The 15,409-nt window shown below is 42.5% G+C and overlaps 1 protein-coding gene across 2 annotated transcripts in view; it reads left to right on the forward strand.

The window, feature by feature from the left end:
* Positions 1 to 15,409, forward strand: part of IKBKE (inhibitor of nuclear factor kappa B kinase subunit epsilon) — a 38,445-nt gene that overhangs the window by 1,277 nt on the left and 21,759 nt on the right. For both annotated transcript variants that reach the window (XM_056844558.1, XM_056844559.1), the window contains exons 2-11: positions 372 to 512; positions 1,736 to 1,865; positions 2,543 to 2,724; positions 5,350 to 5,510; positions 5,707 to 5,817; positions 8,382 to 8,561; positions 9,133 to 9,329; positions 11,347 to 11,411; positions 12,868 to 12,959; positions 14,070 to 14,171. In XM_056844558.1, coding sequence (XP_056700536.1) covers positions 372 to 512; positions 1,736 to 1,865; positions 2,543 to 2,724; positions 5,350 to 5,510; positions 5,707 to 5,817; positions 8,382 to 8,561; positions 9,133 to 9,329; positions 11,347 to 11,411; positions 12,868 to 12,959; positions 14,070 to 14,171 — 1,361 coding nt within the window. The remainder of the gene's footprint in view (positions 1 to 371; positions 513 to 1,735; positions 1,866 to 2,542; positions 2,725 to 5,349; positions 5,511 to 5,706; positions 5,818 to 8,381; positions 8,562 to 9,132; positions 9,330 to 11,346; positions 11,412 to 12,867; positions 12,960 to 14,069; positions 14,172 to 15,409) is intronic.

Raw genomic sequence — 15,409 nt, forward strand, 5'->3', positions numbered from 1 at the left:
CTCCATACATACAGCTTCTCACGTGTGTGTCTATTTGTAATACAGTTGTTCGGATTAATCTCTTCACGGAGGTGATTTGTGTGAAATGGCTATGGCAATTTAGGTTACACCAGCGCAGCACTTGTTTCTGGGGAGTATTCACTGATGCAGGTAAAATCATAGCAAGTGTTTGATGAGACACATGATTCGAGTGGCTCATGAAGGTGTGAATTGAGCCACAAATAGTCTCTTTAGCATGTGTCCATTGCATATGTGGAGATAATCTTCTAAACTGCACATTTTACAAGTTTACCTGCTAGCAGTGTGTTCATGTACAGTATAAAGTATTTCTTTACATCCCTGCTGATTTCTCTTTTCTCCCCCTGCCCTAGAAATCAGGAGAACTAGTCGCTGTTAAAGTCTTCAACAATGCCAGTTACCTGAGACCTCAGGAGGTGCAGATAAGAGAATTTGAAGTCCTAAGGAAGTTAAACCACCATAACATTGTCAAACTCTTTGCTGTGGAAGAAATTGTGAGTCTCACTTTCTCTCCACAATGAGGAATTGTTGCTATGGTATCATTGATGGGGTAATGTTAACATTATGATAAACTCTCTACAAACTAATGTGTGGTATTTTGCTTGTCCAGAATTTTTGTACAGCGTGTTTGGGAGCCCTACCCACCATGTATATTATCCTTTCTATGTAGGTCGGTCTAACTCTTTATTAGGTCACTTGTTCATACAAAATGTGCCCCAAGCCTTTTGAAGTTGTCGTATGTAAAGTTTGTGTGGGTATACGCGCGCACACACACATACTGTATATTGGCCTTGGTGCACCAGTATGCCACAATGCAGCCTGTTTCAGGTCAGCATTTGATCTCTTGCTGCTCTTTATTGCTTTTTAAAAAAACCTTTATGTTTCTCTTCATAGCATTTTACAAGCATGCCTATGGTATATAACATCCTGCCTATCCTTTGTTTGTAAATATATGTGTACGCATTTTGTCAAGTATCTCAGCATCTTGAACCATGGGAAGAGTAATAAGATTAGGTGCAAAGAGACTTAAGGACTGCACATCAGTAGAATGATGTGGTGCAGACGGGGACTGTACCACTTCAAAGAGCATGCAAAGAATAACATAATTGAATCGTTTGTCCACACAAAAAGTTTCCTGTTTGTGAGAAGCTAGGTTGTGAGAAGGATATGAGACTAACCTCCTTTTCCCCGGAGAGAAATTTGTCATGCAGTCTTTCCCACCGGTTGTTCCAAAGGGACACAATCCTAGGAAGGCTGTATCATCTGACTTTTGTGTAGCTTGTGTCTAATTGTAAACATGCTTTGTTTTGATCATCACCTCTCTGCCTTGTCTTCAGTCTATCCATTGTAATTAATAAAAGTTAACCTTTGAAAAATGAAGGTCACATTCTTTTGTGGGAAAATCCCACATCAGTGTGCGATCTGTGTGTGCAAAAACCCAGGTTCCAAAAGGGCCAAAGCTGAGGGTTTATGTTGGAATTGCCACACCTGTGTACTGGTCCCAGGGTAACACAGCAGGCTGAGGGAAAGGGCCTAGGCTGCCTCTAAAAAATGTTTGCAAGCCAGTAGTTCCCCTCTCTTGCTCCTCCTGTTTGTGCTGTCGTCAGTTGTGGCAAAGCAAAGTGTCTGCAAAACACTGGCCTATTTTTGTAACTGAGGTAAGCATTCCAGACCCTAGTGATGGGATTTAACTTTTTACCCTCAAATCCAAACACAGGACAGCAGCAAACAGAAAGTGTTGGTAATGGAGTACTGCTCAGGTGGGAGCCTGCTGACCCTGTTAGAAGAATCAGAAAATGCCTTTGGTTTGTCCGAATCTGAGTTCCTCATAGTGTTGCACTGTGTAGGTAAGTTTCAGGGTTACCCATTTGTTACAGGAGATGAGTCTAGGAGTTTTCATATTCCTGGTCCAATCAAAAAGCACAGAACATGGCTCCACTAAGGGTCAATTCCATGTTGATGGCTTGCTGACTCCCCGCATAATTGGAATAATCCACGTGGTCAGCAGCTTACAAATACTCTGTCCCCTGTGAGCAGTTGTTTTTCAGCTCCCTTGAGGAATGTAAGAATCTAGTAGTTTTCTCAGAAGGCTGAGGATGTGTGTTAATATTCTAAAAGAGCATGTTTCTTTTTACATTTCATGAGTTGTGTGGAGAAAGACATATTAACCGGTGTTTTTAAAAATATGTATTGCCTAAATACTAACCAGTCTTGAGGGAAGCTGGCCAAGCCTGTTCAAGTTTTTTTTCATTCCAATTCTGCAAGTTATTGTCTGAGAATCTTGCCTGAAAGACATGCTGGTGTTTTAAAATAAATTCCCTTCCACAGTATCACCAATCCAAGACTTTGTTTCTGTGAAATTCTTTGCCTAGGGCTTCAGATTTTCTTCAGGATAGTTTCATCATGTGAAGATGCTAAAATAGAAATACCCGTTTCCTCATCTATCAGATTCTGCCGCTGTTCTGTGAGTTCCTTTTCATGAAAGAACCATTCAGTTACTCCTTCCCTTTATTTCCCTTTTTAGTGTCTGGCATGAATCATCTTCGTGAGAATGGGATTGTCCACAGGGATATCAAACCAGGAAACATCATGCGTTTCATTGGAGAAGACAGACAGAGTGTTTACAAGCTGACTGATTTTGGAGCTGCCCGTGAACTGGATGATGATGAAAAGTTTGTGTCCGTTTATGGGACAGAAGAATATCTTGTGAGTAAAATGCAAAGTGGGACCTTTTAATTAAGAGAACTTCTGACGGCATAAAATGTAAATCTAATTCTGGATCTGGAACATGCAGTTGGATTAGTGAACTCATTTTTGTTACTATAGAAAGCAAAAGACTTAATATACCAGCATCTATTTATTTATTTATTTATTTATTTATTTATTTATATTGTTCATTTTTCCTCCTTCCTGCTACTGGCTCATTGTTTGTCAGAACCCTTCTCAAGCCAGTGTGATTGCTAGGGGAGGCTAGGTTATCATACCCTGCCTGTTCAGAAGGTAGAATAAGTACGCGCGGGCCCTGCTGTTGCTCGAGGGCTGTTCTGGTTTCTCTGCCACCCTCAACTTACCTCCACTTCCCAACTACTATCACAGTTGCCTTTCCACAGCTTTGGGTCCATGGCGTATATTTCATTTTGTAAAAGTATGTCCCATTCAACCAGTCCTTTCAGGCTGTTCTACTGAATTAATTTAATCAAAGACACATAACCCCCACCCCTTGTTTTTATTTATTTCAGGGTTTATGGTAGTCATATGTTTTAAATTTTGATTTATAAGCCACTTTGAGCTACGGGGAAAAGTGAGGCATAGACATTTTAATCAATAAGTAACAATAAAATAAATAATTAAAACAGGTAAGCCAGAACCCATTCCAGGTGCCCCATATCCTCCTTTTAAATAGTTTTCTATTACAGCCTCCTTAGAAGGCCCCAAGGATAGGTGCCTGTTTTATCCCTTTTGAGAGGCTGTTCCTCAGCAGTAGGACTGCCACAGAAAAAGTGAGCCCGGGCCAACACAGACCATATACTTGAGAGCGAAGGGCTGTTAGGAAACCCTGTTGTGAATCAGTAGTGATTTTAGGTAGGTTTTCTGCCAGTCATGGTACTGCATGTTGGATCCCATCGCATTGCACCTCAGATAATGAGGTCACGCACCCCATCCCCTGCCAGTGGCCAGGGAAGACCTGGCAACCCTACACACAGCAGGGTGTCAGATATTGATTTGACAGTCCAGGTATAGTATAGAGTCTTTTCTTTGCTCTAGCCCTGCTCTAGTGCTAGTTGTATGCATTTCTCAAGTAATGGGCTGGGAGAGTATGTGCGGCCTTCCTGGGGTGGGAGGAGTTTTGCTGATTTTTGCAATGCCCCCTCTCCATAAAATGGTTTGAATTGGCATTCCAACAGTGACTTTGTTCAGTGTTGGGGTGCTGCTGGGGGATGGGAGAGTAGTGCTACTTATCACTAAGGTGGTGGCTTTGGATTGAGGTGCTTGGCTCGGTACAACTTCATGGACTATAACTGGCACTTGTTATGACTGAATCTCATTCATGTAGATATCTTAGATAGTTATATAGTAGATAATTTGTATGTAACACACTTAGTTTTTTTCTATTAATACACTTTGATAATACTTTTGTACCACTGTTGTTCTGTATATCTGTATACTTGTATTAGAGGCTGATCTACGCAATTTTTTTTACTATATTGGATTGTGCATAGTTAGGTGTATTTTTTTGCTTTATCACTAATGACGTTACTGGCGATAGCCAGTGGAGGCACACAGTGCTCATGCAATCCAATTTTATGGAAATCACAGTAGGAATTGGTACATCAGCTGAGAGATGTACCAATTTGTCCCCAAGGACAAAATGTATTATGCTCATTGTTGGGAATAAATGGCATCGCTGACATTGAACCAGAACCTCAAGGGAAGATGCCTGCACTGTGCAAAATAAATGAATCTCAAATGCTATAAACTGGAGAGAAATCATCTGGAAAATTATTTAATTATTCAACTAGTCTGATCCTATGTGTGTTTACTTGGAAGCGAGTCTCACTATAGTCAATGGGCCTTAATATGGGATTGCAGCTCTAGGCTCTACAAGTTTCTTCCTTCCATGGTGCATCATCTTCCATGGTGCATCTCTCAGAGAACATTCCTCTGATTAAACATGCTGGAAATGGAGTTTGTATAACACAAGTGTAGAAAGAGCTGCTATCTGTGATTTACCTACAGTTATGCAACTCCCTGCCATTGGAAACGAACAATTTGAAGTGTGTAGTTTTTATTTAGGCTTCTTTCAGTGGGTTTTTTCAAAGAGGGGCTGTGGCTCAGTGGTAGAGCATCTGCTTGGCATGCAGAAGGTCCGGTGTTCAATCCCTGACATCTCTGGTTAAAGGGACTAGGCAAGTAGGTGATGTGAAAGACCTCTGCCTGAGACCCTGGAGAGCCACTACCGGTCAGAGTACACAATACTGACTTTGGTGGACCAAGGGTCTGATTCTGTTCATGTGTTAATGTTCAAGCTGGGAATGTCTGAAAGGAAAGTTGGTGTGTTGCAATGAATAGTGTTGGACTAGGATCTGGGAGACCCAGGTTCAGATTCCCAGTGTGTTATAAAGCTTGCTGACAGACCTTCCACCAGGCACACTCTCTCTCCACCTAAAGTATCTCACTGGGTTATTGTGAAGATAAAATGGAGGAAGGGGAGAATAGTGCACATCACTCTGAGCTCCTAGAAGGAAAAGCAGGATAAACATGTACTAAATTAAATTAAAAAAAAATCTAACAAGCAAAATGAAACTTTTTTTTTTACTTCATTACTTACAGCACCCTGATATATATAAGCTAGCTGTGCTGAAGAAGCCCCAGCAGAGGGCTTATGGGGCGACTGTAGATCTGTGGAGTATCGGGGTAACCTTTTACCATGCAGCCACAGGCAGCCTCCCGTTTATCCCTTTTGGAGGACCTCGCAAGAACAAGGAAATCATGTATGTATGTCGCTTTCTTTCTTTTAACTCTCAGCTTCATCTCCTCTTTGCCCACTAAACCCTCCTCCCAGCAGGATCCTCTCCATCCTTTGGGGGGAAAAAACCAGAAACCCAGTAAATGTGACTTAAGTCTCTGCAAGAAAGGGAATTCCTGTTTACTGACTCCCAAAACTGAAATGTCTCTTTTTTGGAATAGGTACAAAATAACAACTGAGAAACCTGCTGGAGCGATTGCTGGCATCCAGCTGCAAGAAAATGGGACCATTGACTGGACCTATGAGCTGCCAATCACATGCCGGCTTTCTCTGTGAGTAGAGGGGGTACTGGTGAGCAGTGATTAGAGGCTTCTGAGGATCACTTTCCTTGCTGTGCAGCAGAATCCTCTTCATGTCGCTTACAGTGCATCCTACGCACAGGTCCTCCCATCCAAGGTCACTGAAATCACACAGGGTTAATCTTTCTGTTCCCAGGGCTGATTTGTGTATGCAAGTACATATTCCTATGCCCATGTTGTTTGCAACTAGAGGGCTATGGAACTTGGACATTAAGAGTCCCATTGTATCAAGCCAAGGACCACGTAGTTCCACGTTCTGTTTCACAGTGGCTAGCCAGATGTTTCTGGAAAGCAAGGCATGTAGCCAGAATCCCTCCCCTGCTGTTTGTCCACCTGCAGCAGGTATTCCAGGGCATTCTGCCTCAGAATCTGAAAGCTCCCATTTCATTCTCATGCCTAATCGTCAGTGATAGACTTCTATGACTTTGTCTGGTCTCTTTTATAGCCATTAAGCCAATGGTCTTTGCCTCATCTTGTAGCACTGAGGACCATATGTTTATTTGTGTGTTATATGAAAAAACTACTTTCTTTTGTTTGTTCCAAAGCTACTACCAGGCTGACCCTGGAAGTTCTTATTACGGAAGAGAGAAAAGAAAATATCTCTCCACTTTTTTCATATCATTTCTTGATTTCATTGTCTTTTCTGTCTGTCAGATTTTTATCCTTCCCTTTCTACCCTCTTCATGGTTTTGTTTAAAATGGTTAAACCTTATCTTATAGGGAAGGTGCTCCAAAAGTGTGAACAGTTCTGCTGTAATTTTGTGCACTTTCTCCAGCTCCATGATATAATTTTTGAAACAGGGCAGCCAAAACGGCACCTGACCATGAGCCCATGTGAAATAGTCCCTTGTAAGCAGCAGATTCTGAAGGGGAGCCATTTTCCTCCAGGTTGGAACTTTCTATATAATTAATTAAGAAGAGGTCCCATCCAAACAAAAGTCATTCTGAATTTCCCTTCAGTTGGTAAATGTCTAATGCCAACAGGGTGCCAAATAGAACCAATATTGTATAACTCAGGGGTGTCAAACACATTTGTTACAAGGGCCAGATATGACATAAATGTCCCTTGGTCGGGCCAGGCCATGCCTTGCCAGCCCAGATCGGGACAGGGGTGGGGTGGGGCTGCCTGGGCTTGCTTGTGGGCCAGATAAGAGTTCTCACGTTTATTTAATTGTATGTCTGTTCACATTTGAAGTTCAGGGTGGGGTGGATTTCATTAACTAAAAGTTGTGCACAGATGAATGAAGTGAGACCCTTCTCCATCTTAACTTACCTTTTCACAATTGAAGCATAGAGTTGGAAGGACCCACCAGAGTCATCTAGTCCAACCCCCTGCACAATGCTGGAAATTCACAAGTACTTCCCCCCTACACACACCCCAGTGACCTCTGCTCCATGCCCAGAAAATGGCAACAAAAACTCCTCCCGGATCCCTGGCCAGGCCTGTAGGAAAATTGCTTCCTGACCACAAAGTGGTGATTGGCATTACCCTGGGCTGTAAGAAAGGGCCAAGAGAGCAGAGCACTGACTCATCCCTTCCTGCCCTCCCTCTCATGGTCTGCCTAAATTCACAGGATCAGCATTGTTGTCAGATGGCCATCTAGCCTCTGCTTAAAAATCTCCAAAGGAGAGTCCACCACTTCCCCGAAGAAGCCTGTTCCACTGAGGAACCACTCTAATTGTCAGAAAGTTCTTCCAGTCTGTTGCTTCAGGCATTTTTCTGGTATTAAGAGTTGGACTGGGGAGAAAGGGAATTTCAGCAATGGACCAAAGTTTGGGAAGGTTTATTTCCTTCACCAGTGTACGCCTTTTGATGTTCAAATTTGACCCCGTCCTGCTATGTGAATGCTACATTTACTTTGCTTCTTAATATTTTATCACGTATCTGTTTCTTTTACTCTTTCCCCACAAGACTCTTCTTTCTCTCTGTGTGTATCTCATTGATTGTCTCTCCTTTCTCCTCAGTTCATCCTCCTTGTCTTTTTTTTTTTTTTTTTACAAATTCCTAAACTAAAGAAAATAAAATAGTGGTTCTATCAGTGGTTATTGCCCAGTGCTGTGACCTGTTTTAGACTGGGGTCTAATCCATCAGTTGAATGCCTTTGGTATAGAGAGACAGTAGTACTGATCAATGAGAAAATTTATTTGGATGTTATCTTAACATTTTTTCATGTTAATTAATCTCCTTTGTTTTTTAAGTTGGTGGGCTTGATAAAAATTGGGAGATCGTTGCTTTGTGACTAGATCATCTGGCTAACATTTGAATTGCTGAACCACATGGGGTTACCAGGGTTGTGTTACCCTGCTCACCATTGCTGGCATTGGTGTAGGTAATACTTATGTGAACCTGATGACCTCACATTATTCTATTCTACAAACATGGCTGAGGAGATGTGGATCCCAACCATATGCAAAAGCAGCCATACAATATCAGTAATGCATAAACGGGGCTTGAGCTTTGCAAAGGCATTGCCTTCTGCTGGGATAGGTGTGCATAGGAATAATATTTAGCTCTTTTTCTTCTTTGCTCCCTGTAGTGGACTGAAAAGACAACTTGTCCCCATCCTGGCAAACATTTTGAAGGCTGATCAAGAGCAGTGCTGGGGCTTTGACCAGTTTTTTGCAGAAACCAGTGACATCCTACACAGGACAATTATCCATGTCTTCTCTTTGCCACAAGCTATCATGCATTGGGTCTACATCCACTCCTATAACACGTAAGGGTCAGAATAATAAAGAAACAAATAATAAAGCAAGCTCATTCCAGTTTGAAAACTGTTTTGAAAGCAATGTCAGATAGATTATCCTCCTCTGTTCAGTTAAAAATAGCATTCAGTCTTACTTTCAAATACCTAGTGGGGAAGGTTCCGGTTCCGGTGTCTGGCTGTGCTGGGCATTGTCAGCGGCATGCTTTTATTTTTTGTCTATTTGTTTTAAATCTTTTTGGCTTTCTGGGAGACAGAGCAAATCTTATGCAGAAAGAAAACAAGTGTGTTGTGTACTGAGAGGAATTCCTTTCCAATTAGCTGTTTCGCTATTCTTTTCTTTGGCAAGAGAGGCTGATACAAAGATAAGGAATCTTGGTAATTGGCTGACCTCTGCTCTGCTTTCAAACACCTGTTGGAATGAAAAAAAGGTTTGACTAATTTGTGGAAGGTGAGAACAGAGTATCTGGCACCCTTGAGAAGGAAACAGCCCTCATAGTGTGACTTCAGATGGAGAAGTGATATAGGTGCCTTTATATATGAAAACAACGATCCATTGTTCTTCCCCCTTTGTCTTCCTCAGAGCTACAGTATTTCTAGAAGAGGTCTTCAGGCAAACAAATATAGCTGCCAACCACCAGGAATACTTCTTTGAGGGTCACTCATATGCACTGAAGCCCAATCTTCAGGCTCATAATTTCCCCAGGACCACAGAAAACTGCCCTCTGATCATGTTGAGCACAGAACTGGAAGATCCGGTGGTGCTGAGGTACAGAGATCGTGAGTATAGTTAACTTGTCACATGTCTCGCTGTGCTCTCTAGCCATTTCTACATTCCTGTCATAGTTGCTTACAACTGTGCTTTCATAGGTCACTCCCTGTTGGTCCAAAAAAAACCCTGAAAAACTAAACCAGATGATATTCGCAGTCCCGCATTAATGGCAGAGATAATATGATGTAGAAAATAGGTTTACCGGAAATTGCATTATGCAGTCTCATCAGCTGGAAAAAGTTACCAGCAAGGGATAGATTGATAGTTCTTATGTGGGTTCTCATATGCTTTCCCCTGAAACAACCAGTTTAGGGCCAGTTACAGAAAGGATAGCAATAGTACCATTCTAAATAGAGTTACCCTCTTCTACTCTGGAGTTATAAAGGCATAACTCAGTTTAGGACAGCATTGTAGATCTCTTCCACTTTGTGTAAGTACTTACTGCCTGGAACCACATTTATCATGTAGTATTGTGTCAACCTAGTGCAATGTTGTGGAAAGTGGTAATGTATAACATAATCTCTGTGTGTGTATTTGTATAAAAAGTGGTTGTGATAATCATGGAGTAGATGTGCCATCAAGTTGCAACTGACTCACAGTGACCCCAGGACCATGGGGTTTTGAAGGCAAGAGGTGGTTTGCCATTCCCTCTCTCAGCATAGCAACCCTAGTCGTTCTTGGTGGTCTCCCATTCAAGTACTAACCATGGCCAATCCAGTTTAGCTTCTGAGCTCTGATGAGATCAGGCTAGCCTGGCCTATTCAGGCTGCTACAACATTGGAAAACACCACTACACAGAACACCAACATCTGTAGATTGCGTATTTTGGGCACTAGATGTCACCATTGTTCTGCAGCAGCAGGGACAATATTTTTCTCTACTAAGGAAGCACATTTTGCCTGTGCTGTTCTTTACATCGCTTTCACAATGGTGTCCTGTCCTAGGTTTGAAAGCATGGGAGAAGGCGGTGGCTGGTTTCAGACATAATGTGAAACTATGGTTAGTTTGTGAAATTAGGATTTGATTAGCAGGCAGTCATTCAGATAATGTTTACTTTGACAAATGCTGGATTCTTTGCCTTCTCTCTTTCCTCTGCATCTTCACAGACAGGGCCTGCATTGTGTCCAGGGTAGTATCAGGTAATAAGCCAGGATTAAGTCAAGATGGCCACATTCATATGTCATGCAAGACCGTAGTTAAAACTAGCTGGTTCACCTCAGATCATGGTTTCAGGTCCTGACCCTAACTAAGTGCATTTGGACAGTCATGCTAGCCATAGTTAATTTATTTAAATAATTGTTTTGCATGATTTCTGATCCAAACCACTATTTCTCTTTCCTTCAGGCCCCACATTAAAGACATTAAAGACTACTTTGCTGTTAAAAGTAGTTGCTTATACTTTGTATCAAAAATGTCTTTCTGAAATGCTCTCATCCATTTATTTTGGAGAAATATTCAACTGTGAGCAGCATTACCTGACGATAATAGAGGAAGGCCCGTTGAGATTTTATGGTTCCTCTTAGTCTGTGACGCTGACCTGGATGGTGCAGGCTAGCCCAATCTGGTCAGATCTTGGAAGCTAAGCAGGGTTGGCCCTGGCTAGTGTTTGGATGGGAGACCACCAAGGAAGTCCAGGATTGCTATGCAGAGGCAGGCAATGGCAAACCACCTCTGTTAGTCTCTAGCCATGAAAACACTATGGGGTTGTCATACTTGATAGCACTTCACACACACAAAGTCTGTGAAGTTGGGCCTTATTTCAGAACACTTGAGCTCGTTGGAACAGAGACAGACTGTATACAGTTAGTGAAAGATATCCCAAAGCATTCTTATGTTGTTTGATGGTTTTCAATGTAATCCCAGTTTTGTATCTATCCATTTCTATCTATCCATTAATGACGGCAAGAAGATCCTGGGAAATGGTAGCCAAACCATAGAAATTACAAATGTTAGTACTCTGTTTTTCAGTTATTTTAGTAATGCTGTGGGGTTCTTTTTCCTTTTTTTTTTTTTTTTTTTTTGCAGCGTCTTTGGAGTTCCCAAAGTTTTCCCCACAAGTTGATGTCTTAGCAGATTGCAGTACAGCAAAGGTATATTTTGGTTTCAGCTGAAAAGGGCCAGGAACCATTTGGGTAAGGTTCCTACCTGTTTTTAACCTGGACAATATGGAGATCAAAGATTTATATCCAATGTCCAGTTCTTGATGCTCAAAGCTCAAGAAGTTATTTGTTTAGATTATTTAAAACCTTTCTTTCCCCTATGATGGACTAAAGGTGGCTGTGGAAAAGGGAGCTGGTTGGTTAGGGTAGTGCTTTCCCTCTTTTCACCTCCACACACCGATATCTATTGGCTCACCAAAAGTTTGTACACTTCTGCTTTGGAGCCAAAGTCTGTGGTCAGAAAGAAAAAGATGGATGAATTGAGCGTGGTTGAGTCAAGTGACAGGAGGGGGATGAAAAACTCTGCCCAAATCAATCTTGTCCCTTGCATAGCCACCTCTGTCCTTCCAGGATAGGTGCAAGTTAACCTGTCTGCTTATTAGACCAAAGATTTACCTGTTCCAGGGTTCTGTTTGCAGAAGTGACTAACCAGAACTCCTTGGGAAGTTTAGAAGGAGGACAGGAAAGTACAACCACCTTCCCCTGGTATTCCAAGGTACATTGCCTCTGGATATGGATATTCAGCTATTTATTGTACCTAGAAAGAAAAAGCATGAAAGCCAGCATGGTGTAGTGGTTAAGAGCAGCGGATTCTAATCTGGAAAACCAGGTTTGAATCCCCACTCCTCCACATGAAGCCTTCTGGGTGACCTCGGGCTAGTCACAGCTCTCTTAGAGCTCTCTCAGTCCCACCTACCTCACAAAGTGCTTTTTGTGGGGAGGGGAAGGGAAGGCGATTGAAAGCCACTTTGAGACTCCTTACAGGAGAGAAAATTGGGGTATAAAAACCAGCTCTTCCTCTTCTTCATCCCCAATTTCCTTTCCTCCTCTTTCTGCTCTCCATAATTACCATTCATGTTCATACAGCTTCTTCTGCTATGGATTTATTTGTCTGACCTCAGGGAGGGAGCAGGAGGGAGTTTTCTGCATTGCCAGTCCCTTCCAATCTAGCATTCTCCTTACATCCTTGGCCACGTTTTCATTCCAGGCTCCTCCTTTTTTATTCTCTCCCTTTCTGTGCATTGTGTGTGTGTGTGATCTGGATCACGTGCATCTCTCTCTCTCTCTTTTTTTAGAAGGCTGATGCCATGAAAGTCAACAGGCCAAATACCAACAATGGATGCATGAAGCTACCTTGTATCAAATCAGACCGTTGATTTATCTAGTGTAGTGTTATCTACTGTGATTGGCAGCAGCTCTCTAGGGTCTCAGGCAGAGGGGGGGTCTTTCCCAAGCTCTGCTAGCTGACATCCTTTAACTGGAAACATGCAAAGCATGTGCTCTGTCAATGAGCCCCAGCCCTTCTTACCCCAGCCATCCAGCTGCTCTTGAAATGTTACCTGTAGCCTACAGCACAGTCACATCCCCTTTTTCATTTATACTCCAGGATGTTGTGAGTGCAACTTACCACACCTTGAGGGTAGCATGGTCACTTCTGCAGTGCCAGGAACTGGTTCTCAGAGGCTTGTATTGGGTGAGGTAAGTAAAATGACCTTTATTCGTGCTTTGCAAATGAGAGAGCAGGACATATTTATATTTCTGCAAACAATTAAGATTCCCCAGGCTTGAAATCACATCATTTAATTGCTTTTTGTTCCCCAAACAGTCTATAGCATACACATCTAAGTGGCTGTCATATGCTGTCTCTTCGTGATGACTGAACGTTCCCATTGGCTTGCCTAATCCAAGGCATTGCTTTCTGGCCCCAAAACACATTTCTACTGGCTGATTGTTGTTTAATTTTTCCCTGGTTCTCCCCACCCCCCAAAAACTTAAATCTTTAGTTTTTTGCATACGATCAAACTCACTGTGTGGTGGTGATTGGGATTGTGCCATCCTTCCCTGTGCCAGTTTACACACTCAGCCCACTGAAGGAAGCCAAAGGCCTAAAAGCACAGAATCCTTTGTGCATAGATTCCATTGTTAGCATCTGTACAAATTCAGGATGTACAAATTGCATGAATTGGGTCTACTTGCAAACGTTGTAATTGTACATAAATATTAGTTTCAATACACAAGCCATAGTTGGGGCAGACAATCAGGGGGGAGGGACAATACTCTCCCAATCCTTTACTGTATGTTGAGTTTGAACATTTACACCTGGCTGTTTATTTTAAAATAGAAATGAAATTGCTGGGGGCTGGAACTTGGAGGGTGTGTTTAATCTAAGGCCAGTTTCTCCCTTTCACCCATTAAATTTTTTTGAGGTCCCATCTTGTTGGTGTCAGCTCTGGCAAGTATTTGGATGGGACACCACCAAGGAATACCAGGGTCGCTATGCAGAAGCAGGCAATGGCAAACCACCTCTCAACGTCTCTTGCCTTGAAAGCCCCACGGGGTCGCCATATGTCAGCTGTGAGTTGATGGCAGTTACTCTCTCTCACACACATCTTGTTGGTTTATAACCCACAGATGAATCAGTACATTCAACAGCTGTTAGCCAGTTGACTTTCTGCATCATCCAGGGTAAATTTGCCACTATCAAGAGACTCAAATCTAAAGAGAAATAGGCGTGGGAATGCAAAGATAATTACTGTAGAGGCACAGGTCTGAAGCCTAAACACTTCATAAGTTTGTGCCTTTTTGCAGTGAGGCCCTGAAGACAGAATGCCTGCAGATTCTGGAGAAGAGGCATGCCATGACAGCAACACTGACCTGCTTACAACAACAGGAGATGAAGACTCTACCGCTGTAAGCGTTGTCCTGGAGTGGACTGTGTGATACTGTCACCAGTCAGAACTTCATGTGCATTAGACAGTGCACATGAATTCTGCTGTCCAGCAGATATTTTAAATATTCACTGTCTGAGACTGGGAAAATCCTTGGAGCTGTCAGGAAGTTAATGACGTCTTTGGATTTCCAACTGCTGGGTTAGAACCTGGTTTTCTCCAGGACCAAGGTTTTCTGCTTTTATAGTCTTCCTGTTTTCGATGTGCTTTTGATTTCCCAATGGGGAAAGGGGTAAGGTAGCACTGTTTTGTATTCTTAGAAATGATTCCTTGATAATTTTAAAGTAACAGTGTTTCTTTCTTTGCTTCAGTGAACAGAAATGTATGGATGCAAGTTTGCATAGAAAAAGTATTTGAAGATAGTAGCAGAATTTGGCTTTCCCATTTTCAGAGTTATGGCTTTTGGCTTGTAACGAGCCCTTGCTAGAGTAGGTTAATCAAAGGTGTCTGCAATCAAAAAATGGCAGAAGACAGATGCCTTACACCATAAAGTAACTTTTAAAAATGTGGTGTTTTGCAATCTGGAATGCAAGGTGCTATAGACCAAGGAGACTCCATTCTTCCTGTCTCCAATCTAGCCTTTATCTTGTTCCTCATAAGGAATGGGCAGAGGTGCAAAAATCCAGGTATGCCTTTGCCATCTTCACCTAAAAGATTAGACCTGCCTGCTGGCTCTGGGTTGCTGAAAGGAACAGGAAGAAGTTTCTTCCCTGTGTGGTGGTGCTTGTAAGATCTGCCCGTGCCCTCTTTTTACTTCTTCAGTCTCCACTTCATTCTTCTCCCAGCTTTAGTTCGCTTCCTCCCAATACTTCAGAAATCACAATCCTTGGAAGGTAGCAGCTGCTGCAGGGAGGGAGGAGGGGAAGACCTGAACTCATCAACAAGAGCAGGTGCCCTCCTCTTACTGGCCTGCTCCATTCTCCATCCCTCCCTTCCTCACGTGGTGGAACTGGTGGGGAGAAAAACCCTGCTCTGTAGTGAATCAGAAGCTGCTTTGGCAAAAAGTCTCTTCAGAGCTCCAAAAAAGCAGAGAAATCTTGTAAGATCCACCTGCTGCTCACAGCTGAAATAGGCGCGTGTGGCCCCAGCATGGCTTGCAATTCACATGTAGGACAGTTCTGAATTAAGAGATATCCTAAGTTGTTAATGCATACTAAGTATATCAAGAGCCTGTGCTGTTTATGGCCATCCTGTGTCAGC

Source organism: Euleptes europaea, chromosome 2 (assembly GCF_029931775.1).
Source record: "Euleptes europaea isolate rEulEur1 chromosome 2, rEulEur1.hap1, whole genome shotgun sequence".
Taxonomy (NCBI): domain Eukaryota; kingdom Metazoa; phylum Chordata; class Lepidosauria; order Squamata; family Sphaerodactylidae; genus Euleptes; species Euleptes europaea.